The sequence below is a fragment of the Lupinus angustifolius genome, chromosome LG18, assembly GCF_001865875.1.
Source record: "Lupinus angustifolius cultivar Tanjil chromosome LG18, LupAngTanjil_v1.0, whole genome shotgun sequence".
NCBI lineage: Eukaryota > Viridiplantae > Streptophyta > Magnoliopsida > Fabales > Fabaceae > Lupinus > Lupinus angustifolius.
This window is the reverse complement of record NC_032026.1, coordinates 1,643,488-1,660,016: the sequence shown is the minus strand read 5'-3', so window position 1 is coordinate 1,660,016 and position 16,529 is coordinate 1,643,488. Positions and strand designations below refer to the sequence as shown.

At 28.9% G+C, this 16,529-nt stretch overlaps 1 protein-coding gene across 1 annotated transcript; it reads right to left on the bottom strand.

Annotated features, from left to right (window-relative positions):
* Positions 304-1,128, bottom strand: LOC109332228 (disease resistance response protein 206-like). The gene has a single exon (XM_019567136.1). It carries the CDS (start codon positions 1,073-1,075, stop codon positions 506-508), a length of 570 nt encoding a protein of 189 aa, XP_019422681.1. The 5' UTR covers positions 1,076-1,128; the 3' UTR covers positions 304-505.

Sequence of the window (16,529 nt, the reverse complement as noted above, 5' to 3'; positions counted from 1 at the left end):
AAAAGTCCAGTTTTTATTATTTTTGAATTAAATAAATTAAAAACTTATAAATTTATCTTTCCATTCACATCTCTATAATGAAGTGTCCAATCGGAGAGGATCTCATTTCATATACTGCCTTATTTCTTAAATAATTTAATCAACACTTAATAGGGACAAAAAGTCCATTTATTTTATATTTTTCATAACACCTAACACTTATATGTACTAACGAATCATGGATTTATTCAATTTAGCTCAACAACACCATTATGATGAAAATAAAAGGAAAAAAAAATCCAAGAAATTAACCTTCTTAGAACCAAACTTCAAACATGAAAGATTTTCATTAATTGCTTAATTAAGGTGGAGTTGCCATACATAGCAAAGTTTGAATTCTAAGTATGATGACATAATCCTTACCTTAACTCCCTCAAATACATTCCAAAACAAGAGAATACACCAAAAACAAAACATTGAAAAACAAAGACAAATAAACCATAAAGCTAGATTAATCTATAGCCAATTACCAACATTCATACAAATTAATATCAACACGAAGCCTGAAATAAACTTCACCCTCAAATGCATCTGTTGAGAGAGTAGCCACTCCCCTAGCCATGAAGAACTCACCAGTCCCACCAATGACCGAAATATCCCTAGTCTTGTTCATCAAAGGGTCAGCACCAGCAAAGTTTAGGGTACCCTTATGATGTGTAGAGTTAAACACAAATGAGAAACTAAGCCAAGAAGTGAATATCTCTTTCTTATCATAAATATAAAACCCTTGTGCACGTCCAACTTGTGGTGAATGCAAATTATTATCTAAAGTTATAGGGTCATCAAAAATAACCAAATCACCAAAATGGTTTTGATTTGCTAGTATGGTTTTGTTTGCCCATGATGGTGCACCTACAATTGTTGAAGTTGCATTCTTGAAATTGTGACCATTGTAGATAATGTCATGAAAATAAAACACTAACCTCTTGCATGGGACATGAACCCTTTGTCTAGGGTTGGTGGGTGAGGAAGAGGATCCCATTGTGATTAGGAGTAAGAGGAGAAGAGTTGAAATAATGAGTCTCATTGGTTCCATTGTTACTTGGCTCAATGGAAGAGATATTGGGTTATTGTGACTTATGGAGTAGAAAATTTATAAGCAAATAGGATGAATAAAAAAAGTTGTAGTTAGTTTATTTAATTAATTAAATGTATTCACGTGAAGAATTTCAAGTTGAACATACGTATGCTTTAAGTTTATTCTTAGTTCACTTAAGCTAAAGCTTGGCTTTGAAGTAATGATCATCCTAGAAGAGAAATTAGTCAAAATACTAGCTTATTTTTGTTTAGCTTTAACGAAGAAGGTTGGTTGCCCAATAAAAAAAATCAATATTACAATGACATGGGATTAAATTTTGTTGTAGAGTGAGTAATTTATAAGTGCCTTTATAGATATTCTTTCAATATTGAGACATATCCTAACCCAAATGAATCATATTGAGATCCAAATAATGTAAACTTTTAAGAGTCATAAGGTGGTATGATAGTTATATTGAAATATTTAAGGAATAGAGTGAAGAAGATTGTGGGTTCGAATCTCACCCATAATAAATACTAACGTATTAATATTTGTTGATAAAAAATGTAAACTTTCATTATGTAAAAAATAAAGGTTCTTTAGCTTTATGTGCACAACTATGGAAATCATTTGATGGAAAGAGGCCCTACAGCTAAGGGATCGTGCTTGGATAACCTTTTTGCACATTTCTTTTGCATCCTGAAGTGGACCAAGTTTGTGGTTAGTGAAATGTCGAAGAGGCATGCAACTAGAGCACAAATCTTCATCCCCAAGTCATAGTTTAGTTTATTTTTAACAAAACTAACCGGTCTTCCTTTTAAGAGTTGCAATAAGATTTTCCTACATTCAAACATATGAGGAGATTCACTTATTCCAAGAGTAAGTTTAAAAAACTTATTTCACATTTTAACAATTAATTCTAAGAAAATCTAATGGTTTAATATACATTTTTTTGGTATTACCAAGAGTATTTCTTACTTTTTTGGATAAGAAACTAATTTATTTCGGGGTTCGTTGCTACTCCTCTCAACAAGTGTCGCTCATATGAATCAAACTCTCAACCTTGAGATCTAGTGGAGCCTTAGATCACTAGACCAACATCTTGTTGGTAGTTTAATATATATAGTGAAAAGTTACTAAACATTTAATTGATTTTATGAATTAGAATTTAACATTAAAATAGAGGTACATTTATCATAATTGTAGTGGTTGTTCCTACTTATTATTTAACAATCTAATTTGTGTTGACGTTGGGTGTTAACTTGGTTTTAGATCATTATCCCAACATGGAAATGGAGTGGTTGTGCCATATCTACTCCATTTATGCCCTTATGACAATAAGAGAAATAGTGAACCCAAAAGTCATATTCAAATGATATGATTGGTTCAATTGTCTTATCCTTCATATTCTCTTATAGGTAGAAGATTGGTAATTGAATTGACCTACAACCATAAAAAGAAAGCGGTACAAGATGGCAACCTTCAATTTAGGTGCCGCATGCTCATTTTGACTCTCTTCAAGAAATTCATGCAAGTTGAGAATCTTACTTAATGTAGTTCATAGCACTTTAGAAAAACATCATTGGAGACACTAGAAATATTAGACATAGAGTAGTTCCGTGACAATTTGATTTCTCAAGGCATTGCACTCGGTTAGTCTAGTGGAAATTTCTGATTTATATTTTGGCGGTAGTTTATTTCTTAAATTATTTGTCCTAATCATCAAACCACCTTATAACTCTATAATTAATAGTTTTACATGATTAATAGCATGTTGTCAGCATTTTTATAAATATTGATTTTGTGTATTATTTCTTGATGCTTATCTTATTTATGGCATTGGGGACCTTAGGCTTTTCTAATCATTCAAAAGGGTTTGAGATTAGTAATGTATATATGATCTCATATATATTACTTTTATTTCAAAAACTTATTCATATTTTTGTTTCCTTCAAAAGATACAAAGAGATAGGTTTTCATGGCTTTTAGGGTCTCTTGATTATCTACTTGCAACTCAATTTTTTTCCATAAACAAATTGTATTAAAAACACTCCATAGTTAGTTGTTCCTTGCACATATCTTAGCAATCTCTTAACATCTAACATGTGTGATTTCTTTGGGCTACACATAAACCTACTTACAAGTCCAACTCCATAAGATAAGTCTAGCATACTGTTGCATAGAAATCTCAAGGATCCAACTATCTGTTTGTATAGGGTCTCATCTACTGCTTAACCCTCTTCATCTCTTGTAAGCTTACTAGATTACAAGAGTTCATATTGAATCTCTGCAACAATTCTATAGCATACTTCTTCTGATGCATCACTAAGCCATTGGAGGTATGAGTGAATTCTATTCCAAGAAAATAGCTCAGCTTGCCCAAGTTTGTCATTTCGAATTCAGCTTCCATAACCCTTTTAAATTCTTCAATTTCTCTAGGATTTGATCCTATGATGAGCAAGTCATCAACATATAGGCAAATTATCACCAAATCACCCTTTGGATTGTCTTTTACATATACACCATGCTCCACTGCATATTTTTTAAACTTGAGTTTGAATAGAAAGGAGTCAATCCTTTTGTTCCAAGCTCTTGGAGCTTGTTTCAAGCCATATAATGCCTTTCTTAGCTTGTAGACTTGGTTTTCTTTCCCTTTGATACTAAATCCGAGAGGCTGCTGAACATAGACTTCTTCTTCCAAGGGACCCTGAAGAAAAGCTGATTTCACATCCAGTTGGAATAATTGTCAATTCTTTGAACAAGCAATCCCTATTACCAGTGTTATTGTTTCAATTATGGCCACTGGAGTAAATACCGTCGTGTAGTCTAGGCCTTCTCTATGTAGGAACCCCTTGGCTACCAACCTTGCTTTATACTTGGATATGGATTCATGAGGATTAAATTTTTGCTTGAACACCTATCTGGTGCTTATCTTTTGGTAGTTCAATTGGGTTCCAAGTTTTTTTCTTCTCAATAGACCTGAGTTCTTCAGCCATTGCTTCCTTCCAAATTGCATTCTGCAGAGCCTCATTCTCATTAATTGGTTCTGCTTCATTCATAAGTGTCATAAGTGCTAAATGCAATAAGTCACCTTCATTACTGATTTGACTATAATGATGCACCTCATAGTCAGTGAACCTGGTTGGCATTGACCTTATCCTCTGTGATCTTTGAGTAGCAGGGACATCACTGATTCTCACATCTTCACTTTCTGAGACTGTTTCTACATTAGTAACATCATGAATGATTTTTTTAGACTGGTTGTCTTTCTTTCCCAATTCCAGCTTTCACTTTCTAGTATACAATGACATCCATGTTGATCTGAACTCTATCATTGACATGGTCATAGAGTTTGTAAGCACCAGTGCGATGATTGCCAATGAAAATCATTGCTTCACTCTTATCTTGAAGTTTGGTTCTCCTTTGATCAGGCACATGTTTGAATGTTAGTGACTCAAACACCTTGAGATGATTCGCACTAGGTTTCTGTCCAGTCCAAACATCAACGGGAACTTTTCCTTCAAGAAGACCCTCCTCAACCACATCACTGGCTTCTTGGAAACTAAACAACACCTTCATTTGTGTGCTCCATCTATCCCAGTTCTTTTCTGTCAGAATGGGAAGACTCATAGATGGGAGATTTCCTCCATTTCCAGCCATCTTCAACCTCTCAACCCTTACATAGCTTCCACGTCTCTCTTACCAGCTTCAAGGTGATGCTACTCTTGCTCGAACAATTCACCCACGGTGAATTCGAGGTTACACTTCTACACGCAGTAGAGGAATTTTTTGGGGAGATGATTTTTTGGATTTTGTGGTTCTAAGGTCCCTTTTTGGATTGAAATGTGCTCTAGATACCAATTGTTGGAATTACGGAGAAAGAAGTGAATGAAGTAAAGATTCAACAACAATGATTCATTTAACAAAGAAAGAAAACTTTCTACTAATAGAAAGTACCCAAACTGGAAAAAAACAGAATTTCAAACTTCTCTAACTAAAAATAGTAAACATCAATAAACTTAACCAAATTATTCACTAATACATCTAACTATCTTCTAATACATTTGGATTACATTTATTTCTAACATGAATAACACAGGTGTGGCACTAGAGAATCTCTATTGGCTCAGCTAAATTAACTTAATACCTAATAATTAACATACTTTATCATATAGGAAGATGTGACCACACTCCAACTTTTGTTATTGTTGTTATATTGGTGAATAAGTTTGCGTTAAGCTTTATATGCTTCACCAAGCATATATGCTAAGCTTAGCTAACATTTTTAATCTTCTCCAATGCTATGTGCTAGCTTAGGACTAATGTTAAGGCTTTAGCTAACATGGCTTGGCGCATCATTGGAGAAACTTAGAGCTCAAAAGAAATATTTTGGGATAGAAATTAGCAATATTTGAAGTAAAAATAATGTTAATAACCACCCTAAGTGCATCAGTTAAGTAATTCAACATTGTAATCTTGTTCTAAATTTAGTGTAATATATTAAAGAATGTACCAAAAAACATATTAAAGAGATATTCACAAGTTGATTTTCAGAAAGAAATAAAGAGAAATGAAAGATTTCATAACTCCTTCTTAAATACATAAATACATTTCATGATTCTAAGCATTTTGGTGTCATTATTTCTCCTTCAAAATAAATTGGCAAATAAACTTTAAAAAGTTTAAAAACTGACTTTGAATGCAATATTATTTTAAATTCCTTAACCAATATTGGACAAATGATTGATAAATCCATATAAAATTATTTTGTTGAAAATCTTCCCAACGAGATATTATAGTGGTGTATTTTGTTTATGACAAGACAAGCTAACCAGAGATTATAGTGGTGTATTATAGTTGAACTTTAGTATATCTTATATTTGAATAAGAGTAACTTATACTTGAGAGAGTTGTTGAATATTCCAAGTATAAAGAAAAAGTCTTAATTATATATAAGTGAATGAATTAAAGAACATATAAATAGATAAACTCATTGATCTAAAACCTTAAAAATTTTAATATTTATTTATATGTTTCTTTATGGGGCTATTTCCCTTTTATTTGCTAATGCAAAGGGGTGGTTTTCCTTGATTGAAGATCTCATAATTGATATGCAAGCAGCAAGATACACAATGGCATTAGTTAAAACTGAACCAAGATTTAACACATACTACTAGTTGTTCTATGTCACTGTTTTGAAAAGAAAAAAAAATAAAAACAAAAAAACAAATGTTGTATTTCACATACACGCCACTACCAAATAAATAAAAGATGATAATGTTATTATTGTCACATCAGTCAGACAAGCTATTTGTAGCATCAGTACATCCACATGCAGTTTCTCTCTTCTTAATTCTATGTCCAAAAGCAACAAATAACTAGCTACTATACTCAAATAATAGAGGAGGAGCAGACATAATAAGTACCCTCATGAAGATTTATTTATTTCCATATCTCTCACTTGATTTTTTTATTAAAAAAATGTATAGTAGATCCAACAATTCTTGAACACTAATTTCTTTAATGATATAAAGATATTGAAGTGAATCTTATATGCTTATAAAGTATGTTTGATGACTCGGGATCCACTTACTTCAATAGTAAGTTTTTTAAACTTGTTTCATCATTTTAGCTATCAATTTTATGGATATCTAATAATTCATATCTACTCATTAATTCGAACCATTAAATTTCTCTAAAATTAATGACTAGGATAAGGAATAAATTTTAAAAACTTACTAGAGTAAGTAGATTATTCCCCATTTTCCATATACAACAAATGATCATGTTTCATGAAGAAACTTATCTACCCATTGTTATGGACATAGTAGAAGACTTTAATGGATCACAATCTTAAATCTAAAATCATGTCTCATGTTTTATGTTAGATCAATAAAAATATGATATATTAATTAAATTTTTTTATTATTATTATTATTATAATATGTTCTATTATTATAGGCAGGATAGAACGTATGTGACAGTTGTTCACTTTAATAATGATTAGTAAGTAATCCTCTTCACTCACTCTTATCACTTCCAAATGGGTTGGAAACATATTGGGCCCAGAGAATAAAACTAGTAATGCATATTTAATTAAAAATTTCTTTGAAGATTTTATTCTTTATGATAAATAAAGAAATAAAAGATACATTAGTTCCTTCTTGATGGGAGAGTAAAAATCCTTTATTAACAAAAGAAATAAATAAAAGATATATTCACCTTTAAATCCACTATATAGTGTTAATACTTAATAGGTTAATAACAAACTATTTGGAAAAATAGATTGTCAAATCTATTGCACAAATTACAAATCTAGTGTCTATACTTACTCTAAATAATCACTTTAGTCACAGATTCGTTTAGTGCTTAGCACCTAAAAATTTTAAGATATTTTATTTGTTAGTGACTTTTTAAATGACACAATAATGGCTATTATTTTGCAATTAATGACAAAAGTTTGGCTTGTGTTGGTTAAAGATGGGGCAATGATCCATATAATTTATAGTTAGTAAAAAGAACATTTAGATTCTTTAGCACAAGTGGGAAAGAAACTTTTTAGGAAAGATTGTTTAAATCCATAAATATCTAGTATTCTAGCAAAGGTATCTTCTGATTTATGGAGTTCTATCCTCTGAGTACTATAGCATGGTTTAGATATGATGATTTAGCATGTTGCTATTTGGAATCTATAAGTACCACACAATAGTAATAGTAGCCTTATTATTATTAAAAGCAATTGTAGCATTGTGGGTTTTTGGGTGTACATAACTATCTTTGGTAACATTATGAGAAGTTGTATCTTACTAACTCAAATTAACAAGACCTTGGTCTCAATGTTGCTAAAATCATTTCATATTGGTTGGTTCAACCGGTAAATCAATGAACTGGTTCTAATACTGATACAGTATAATAATTATATCGATTGTGCAATCATATCGGCTAAAACCGGTGAAAATTGGTTACTGGTCGTACCATCCAGTTTTTATTTTAAATTATTTTTTAATGAAAAAATGGTTTTTTATTGATTTTTCAAGGTATGCAGTTTAATTAGTGAACCACCGGTTAAACCGTTATACCACTATACAGTACCCTAATCGATTTGATAAGCAGTATGATATTAATAACACCGGTTGATCTAATAGTGTAAGATTCTGCTATATTCCTAGAAATGTCAAAAGTCCAATTACTGGGTGTTACAGTTGTTTGGAGAAGTGATCATACACCTTAAAAGAAATTAATTTCTAAACATGAGATGAGGAGATACTCATAATAGTATTAAAAAATGCAAACATAAATTCAACTCAGAGGCACACAAGTGAAAATATCGTGAAAATCTATTCACAATGATACAATAATCACAAGGAAAATAATATATGCTACTATAAATTCTCTTATACTATAAGAAAAGTAACATATATTACAAATATTTTGTTTATTAACTAAGAGTTTAAAATTATCATATATTACTCTTATCGGTAGGAGAATTTGTAAGGAAATTTGTTAAAAGAAATTGATAGAATGATATATCATTACTCTAATCACAATGATGCAACAATCCTCCGAGATTCAACATATTCTTCTAGTAGTGTAAGGCAAGAACAAGAACTCCAAGAATATATTTTAGAAGTGTACCCATTGGTTCTATGAACGTTTTGGCATTAAGGGTTGGGTGGTGGAACAAGTCCCAAGTTGATGATGCAGTGAACTAATCCTGCTGGTGCATGGTGGTGACAAAAACTATATTTGAGTGGCGCAAAATAAAAAATATGGTAGAAGCTACACTTACAATTGTGAATTTTGTTAGAACCAAAAGCTACTAATCCCAAATAATGCATGGGGAATTTAGAGATATACATAGAAGGCACAATTTTTGTGTGCATGAGCCAACACTTAAAAGGTTCATGTATTGCTATATGCAGTTTCATTTTAAAATACTTCAATCTGTATCTTTTTTATATTAATTTGTGGGAATTACATGAGAATAGGACTGGATAGTAGAACTAAGTCGAACTACACAGCTTTATATATGAAGATTTATATATCTCAAAACTCGTTTGAACTGGAATAATATTTATTTATTTATTCAATATATAATACTAAAACGCTCATTCTGCTTATTTAATGACCTTAATTTTTAAGGTCAAGTTTAACTCCCTAATTTACTAAAGCAAATTTGGCAAACTAAATGACGAATCAGGTTTAAAGGCTAGGGCACTCATTTGTGGTCATTATACACCGACAATGTCAATATTTTTTATACTATCATTCAATCATCCACCATTAATTTATTAACCATCATTAACTCTCAAACAGAAGTATTATAAATTAATAATGAATGATATGTGACAATGTAAAAAACTTTACACCGTCAAAAAATTTTAAACTCTTACTGCAAATTACCATATTGGGTATATACTAAATAAATAAAATAGCTAATTCTCATCCATGCTTGGATTTGCCATATACCATATGTTTCAAATTCAGTCGAGAATATAACAAGTGTGGTCTAATTCCAAAGTCGCACTTCTTGGAAATGAAAACAACCGTAATTAAAATGCACAATTTCATTATTTATTCACAAAATCATTTATACACAATACTACATTATACATACATGAACATATATATACCCTTTCTTGTGTTACACATGAAAGTGTCCAAGTTTATTTTTGCTAAATATAAATGTTTGATATGACCAAGGATATATTGGTAATTGCAAGGTCACTATTGGAGGCATGTACATCTAGCCATCTAGGAACTTGTTGCGAAGACCAAACGGTCGTTGAGTGTGGGCTCGAGCTTGTCTCTTATGTCTTACTTCAAATTAGTACTTGGAACTTGAAAGAACAATAAATAACATTAATTAGTAAGGAACAACATTATCTTCACCAAACCCTCATGTGACTCATTTCCGAGGAAAAGTGCTTCAACAAACTACAAACCTTAACGTAACTTTAATTGGAAAACAATGAACTATATCAACCCCACAATCTAAAAGTACGTTATAAGCAAATAGAGGTACAAAGTACATTAAAAACAAATAGAAGTACTTTAAACTATGTTTATGGTAGATTGTGTTTAACATGATAACCGAAAATGTTGTCAATAAGATCATAATTGGGATCACAAGTATCATTGTGGAGACTCTAAATCTCAAAAAGACAAATCCTTAATAAACAAGGAAATTTTAACATATAATAACACATCTATTCTTCTAAGTATTATGAAATTACATTTATCATTAAAAAATTAGGAAATTGAAGTAGTTATGGATGGAAAATGTAATTTAAAACACCAACAAAATAGTTTTAAGACCTTAAAAGTGTAGAGAGCACCAAAGTAGAAAAAGTAAATAGACTCAAGCAGGTTTAAGCATATGTATCATGAATTATTAGAAAAATGTATAGATCATATACTTTTAGTTAGCCATGCCTTTTCCATATCAACTTGAACCTAAAAGTTTAGTTCACTAATATTACCTCATTTTTAAACCTATGAAATGCATGCCATATAGAAAACACAAACATAGAAAAAGAGATTATAAGAAGCAAAGGTAGATATAAAATGAAAGGGATGAAAAGGGAGCTCCCTTCAGTCCAAGTACAGAAAGCTTAAGATTCAACCTGTCTCCTGCATCATTCACTCATTTACTGAGTAATTTTATGATTATGATTATACTCAGCATTTGGATGAATGAGTCAGCAGCTAGTTAAACCTTATTGCCACCCATGAGTGGACTGAAGAAAGCTCTCTTAATTACCATTATTCATCAACCAAAACCATTCAACTAGGGCTATGAATACTCATATCTAAAAGATCTATGAGTAGTGTTCATGCTTAAACACAAGCAGAAACACAACACTTGTATAGAAAAGGAGGAAGTGCATGGTAATATCTCTAAGTAGGTAATAGGGAGATGGAAATAAGAGCAAGAAACTTATATAGAAGAGGTGAAGGGATAGAGGCTTTTTATAAGCTACTAGGGTTGAATGCTAGCTAGAAGCACTTAGGAATAGTAATATTGCAAAACAAAAACAGTGATAGTAATGAATGAGAGACTTAAGTTTTTTTGGTAAACAACTAGACTTTAGTTTGATCTCAGAAATTAGTTGTAACATCAATCTCATTTTAAAATAAATGTAAATATATGAATTTCATTCTTATAAAATTTGTCTGTATATCAATTTAATCTCCACAAAATAATATAGTATTTAAAGAAGGGTCATAAAAACACTTAAAAGAACTTATTTAACATAAGTTTAATATTTTTGGGTTATTTTGGATTTTTCAATTTACAAAATTAGTAAACAAATTTTTCAATAAATGTATTTCGTAGTTATGTAATCGGCCATTCATTTTCCTAAGAGTAAATTATATTTACATCAAACTTAATTTTAGTGAAATTATTATATAAATTAATAATCTATTTTTTAAACTTACACAAATCACTCATAATTATATACATATATTATATGAGGAATAAGTATATTTTCTTAAACAAAAATGATGAGAAATATAATTAAGTCAAACAAAATGTATGATATAATATGAAGACAAACTCAAATAGTATAAGAACCAATGTCTATTTATTATTTTTGGTTCGTTATAAACTGCATCAACAATTATAAGAATGTGGTTAAATTACTCTTATACTATATTATAACTTATTTAAATAATGTATAGACATTGATTTTTATACTATTTTTACTTATCTTCACAATATATTATATTTAGTTTAACTTAATTACACTCATCACAATTTTTTGTTTATAGAAATCATATTTATTTCTTTTATGATAGTCACTGTAATATATGTATATACTACTGATTTGTATATATCTAGAAAAGGGAATGTGGTTTATGTAATTTTGAGGTAATTTACTCTTCTCCTAATCTTAGAATTTAGAAATCAAATTAACCAACAATAACATTTTTAATAACCAATTGACTCAAGAAATAATAGTCTAATATACTAAAAAAAATTCCTGGTCCACACAGTACATACATCCATAAGATGAATGGGTGACAAATTAAAGTAAGGCATATTTTTTTACAATAATTTGGTTTGTCATTTTTTATATTTTAATGGAAAGAAAGTTATTCACATTCCCGTTACTAAAAGCCAATAACAGTCTTACGGATAAGTGCATGCATTATTAGTACTTAAATTTTTGCTTCACTTTTAAATTATTGTTCGCAGCTTAAAAAGGAATGTGAAACCACATTAAGAATACATGAGATAAAAAAAAATACTTCTTTATATTATGCATATGTGAGATTATAAATGAATAAAAATTATAATTATATGAAACAACATTACTCTGAGTATATGTTTAATATAGCTGGAAAAAATCTATGATTATAATAGACAGTATATTTGATTATAATTTGAGTTTTTTTATATTTGGGCATATGCTAAAAGATAATCTATTTGTCGTTTGAATTGTATAAAAAATCGCTTTTACCTGGTAAATTATAAAAATAAGTGTTAAACTATTTCTAAGCCACAAAATTGTATGGGGCAGCCTAGGGACGTGTGTATAAGTAGGAATGACTTTAATTTAACACGAACTTAGTTAAATAATTTGATAGAATCATTTTCATGGATTCAAATTTGTTTTAAACATGACCTGACAATATTTAAAAAATGAAATTGGGTTAATAATAGATAAATTTGAATATTATGTATGATAAACCATAGGACTAAAGAAATTGAAAAATAAAACTAATGTACACTTTATGTTCTAAAATAAATAACATCGATATAAGCACATTACAAAATGCTAGGAGTTAAGTGAAGTCTTAGCGTGTGTTAACATAAAGTTTTGAAAACTCAAAAGGATTTATAGAGCCTTCTAATATATTTTTAAAGTTTTTTAGAATGATCGACATTCCAAAAGTTTTTAGATGCAACAAAACTCACTTTAATTTTTAAAATATTACTTTTTCATAATACCTTTAAAAAGTTTCAATTCTAATATATTGTCACTCATCCTATTTATTTATCATCATAAACATTATTAATATCATTTGGTTATGTATTTACACTGTTATGTTAAATAGTTAGTAGTTGTGCTAATTTAAATATGTTGTATTTTTTGTTTAATCTAAATTGTGACGTTATATGCCCCTTATGTTTTTTTAAGTTGATAATTTTATTATTTTATAACACATCAATGCGTCAATATTCATTTCGTTTTTGTAAAAATGGAAAGATAAAAAGTAAAATAAATTTGAAAGCAATTTAATAGCTACATATTTAAAAAAAAGCAATTTAGATATTATTTAACTATGAAAAGCAATTTAGATATTATTTAACTATGAAAAGCAATTTAGATATTATTTAACTATGAAAAGCAATTTAGATATTATTTAACTATGAAAAGCACTTTAGATATTATTTAACTATGAAAAGCACTTTAATTATAATGTATCCAAACATCAATTTAATTTATCAAACTCGTTTTTATCAAAAAACTGTTCAGCAAAAATTCAGTTTTATAACATGCAAATAAGATTAGGGCGAACATTTAGACATATTCGAACAACGAAACAAACCTCTCAAAGAAGTGAATTATAGTAAACTATATGATTTATTTATCACCATATCACATCAAACTGTGAGTGGGTGTCTACAGAATTGATGTCTTATAAAGTTTGTGGATATTTTAATGTTTTCATTTTATGCCATGTGTTAAAATATTCATATCTTTCAAAATCTTATAATAATTAAATTTTCATTTGAAATTTATTTTTTGGGTATTATAATAGTATTTTCTTACCCTTTTATGTAAATAATTAATTCATTTCTTTATATATTGTTATCTCTTCCAAGTTTCTATTATACTTACAAAATGTTTGGGACTAAAAATTTAATCACTTTAAATTTATTTCATTTTAATAGATTCAAACACTTAAAAATTAGTTTGGGAGTTGAATTTTGAAGAGGAAGGAAAGAAAAGAAAGGCTCGAGAACAAGGAAATACACTTATGAAATGACCCACAAATCTTTCATTTTCTTTTATTCCTTTACAAAATCCAACTCTCAAACAAACCTGAAAGAATAAAAAGTTGGGTACTAAAAGAGGAAGAGAAATTGGTGGGCCTCTTACACTCTTCTTTCGCCGTTTGCAGTTCTTATTAGCATTTCATTTCAATGTCCAATCATACCTTTTTTTTCTTTACTCATTTCTGACCTGTCCATCTATCCATCCATCCCATCTTTTCTGTCTGAAACATCTACCCACTCTTCCACATCTAATACCACTCTCCACTCTTTTTTCTTTCTCATATAAAAATCATATATCTTTTTATATCAAAAATTAAGTATTTAAAAATAATAATATTTTATTTATTAATTATTAATTTATTAGCGATATATATTATTTTATTATATTGTAGAAAAATCTATATGAAGATTTTGTAGGATAATATTTTTATTATACTGCCAAAATTTGACCTGCTCCACCGATTATTCCTTGTGAAACCTCTAGGCGAGTACTTGAATTCATGAGTGCCTACTACTGTGAGAATCTCTGATTAAGATATGAGTCTTCATACATATGTTATATTCTTAAATAGTTCCATCAGATCAACCCAATCACAATTCACAACTATTATTTTCATTTGAGTATTTCGTGATTTACTATATTTTTTCGACGGATACATTTCGTATATTAGGAGTGAGTAGAATTCGGTCTTACCCACTCACCTGACACAGTTTGATTATGATCAGATCTGAATAAGATCGGGTTTGATCGAGTATAGAGTTGAGTTTGAGTTCAAAAAGTAGACCCGGTTAATATTTAAGGTTGGGTAGAGACCGAGCCTGACCCGTCCCATCTCGTCTCATGGTCATTCACTCATCATGTTTGTATGTGTTTCTACTGTGTAATGGTACCTTTTGGTTGAAAGTATTATTAATTCTATAATTTTTCATCATATATATATGGTTAATAATATATATACTACATAATTGTATATGTCAAATTACATATTTATAATAATAAATAATATTGAGAAGTATTTATCTAAAATAAATGTACATTATATTTACTCGGTCTAGGATTGAATTTAAAGACTGATCAAGTCAATATTTTCCTTCCTCCAAAAGGGTGGAAAATGAAAATTTAAATTGATCAAGTCCATATTTAACTTTGGAACCAAAAGGGTGGAAAATGAAAATTTTCACCACTTTTCTTTTCTTTCCTCTTGTTTTCTATGCAACCAAACATAATGTAAGATTATGTTTCGTTCCATAGAAAATAATTGAAAAATATTATTCTCCATCATTTGGTTCCAACATAAAATAGGAGGGAAAGAAAAAATATGCATGAGTCCCACAAAATAATTTTTCTTCCCTATCATGGAAAGAACACAGAGAAATGAAAAAAAACCATAAAAAATTACATATTTCACCTTACTCCGTGATACAATGACAATAGATACAATGTTGTGAACTTCTTATTTTCATTCATCTATATCTGAAATTAGTTTACTTAATTTTAATTTCATTGCTTATGAAATCACAAATAAATAGTAATTGTATATGCTCAATAAAAATGTAATGAAAAACATATTTTTTTAAATTGCATATAAAATGACAAATTATAAATACAAAACACAAATGTGCGAATTAGAAATATAAAAATGGTTTTCAAATATAAATTTTGATTTTTAGATACATTGGTGGGAAAATATAAGATATTAATGATTTTTATTGAATTTTATAACTAAAAATTATTATATTAAACTTTATAATTTGGATGATAGTTAAAAAATATTAATTAAAATTATCAAAAAAAAATTTATTTATGTAATTTGAAATAAAAATATAGTTATCAAATATTAGACATGCTACATAAATGTTTTATATAAAAATAATGAAGGCATTTTTATCATTTTATGTGCATCATACATCTTCTTTTCTTTTTCTTTTCTTTTATTTTCAATCATACCAAATAACAAAAGTATCATCTCATTTTCTACTATTTTTCTTTCCTTCCACTTCTTTTATTAACCAAAATAATTGAGAAGTAAAAAACTGAAACATTATTCTAGTTTTATTTTACCGTCCAAAAGAAAGATACCTCATAGAGATTATATAAAATTCTATATGTTATTATTAATATTTACCTGAGAAGTACAATTCCAAGAACTCAATTTCTCAATATCAAAAGTTTTTTATAATTTTATACTAACCCAATAAAATTTTATATAATAATAAATAATACATTTCATTTAATTTCATATTAATTTTTATACTAGTATATTTAGGGATTTGGTAAAACATTATTCAATTATTATAGAGGTAAATAAAACTTTTGGTATAAAGATTTGGATTACAATTAAAGACAAGTCACAAGTACTGAAATAACTTTTAGTAGTTCAACCAATATCACATTGTTCCATCAAAATAGCATTATCCCAAAAAGAATCTTCTACGATGTAAAAGAGAAGTCATTATTTT

Excerpts from the sequence above, each read along its gene's own strand:
- LOC109332228 (XM_019567136.1), bottom strand. The coding sequence starts at position 1,075 with ATGGAACCAATGAGACTCATTATTTCAACTCTTCTCCTCTTACTCCTA.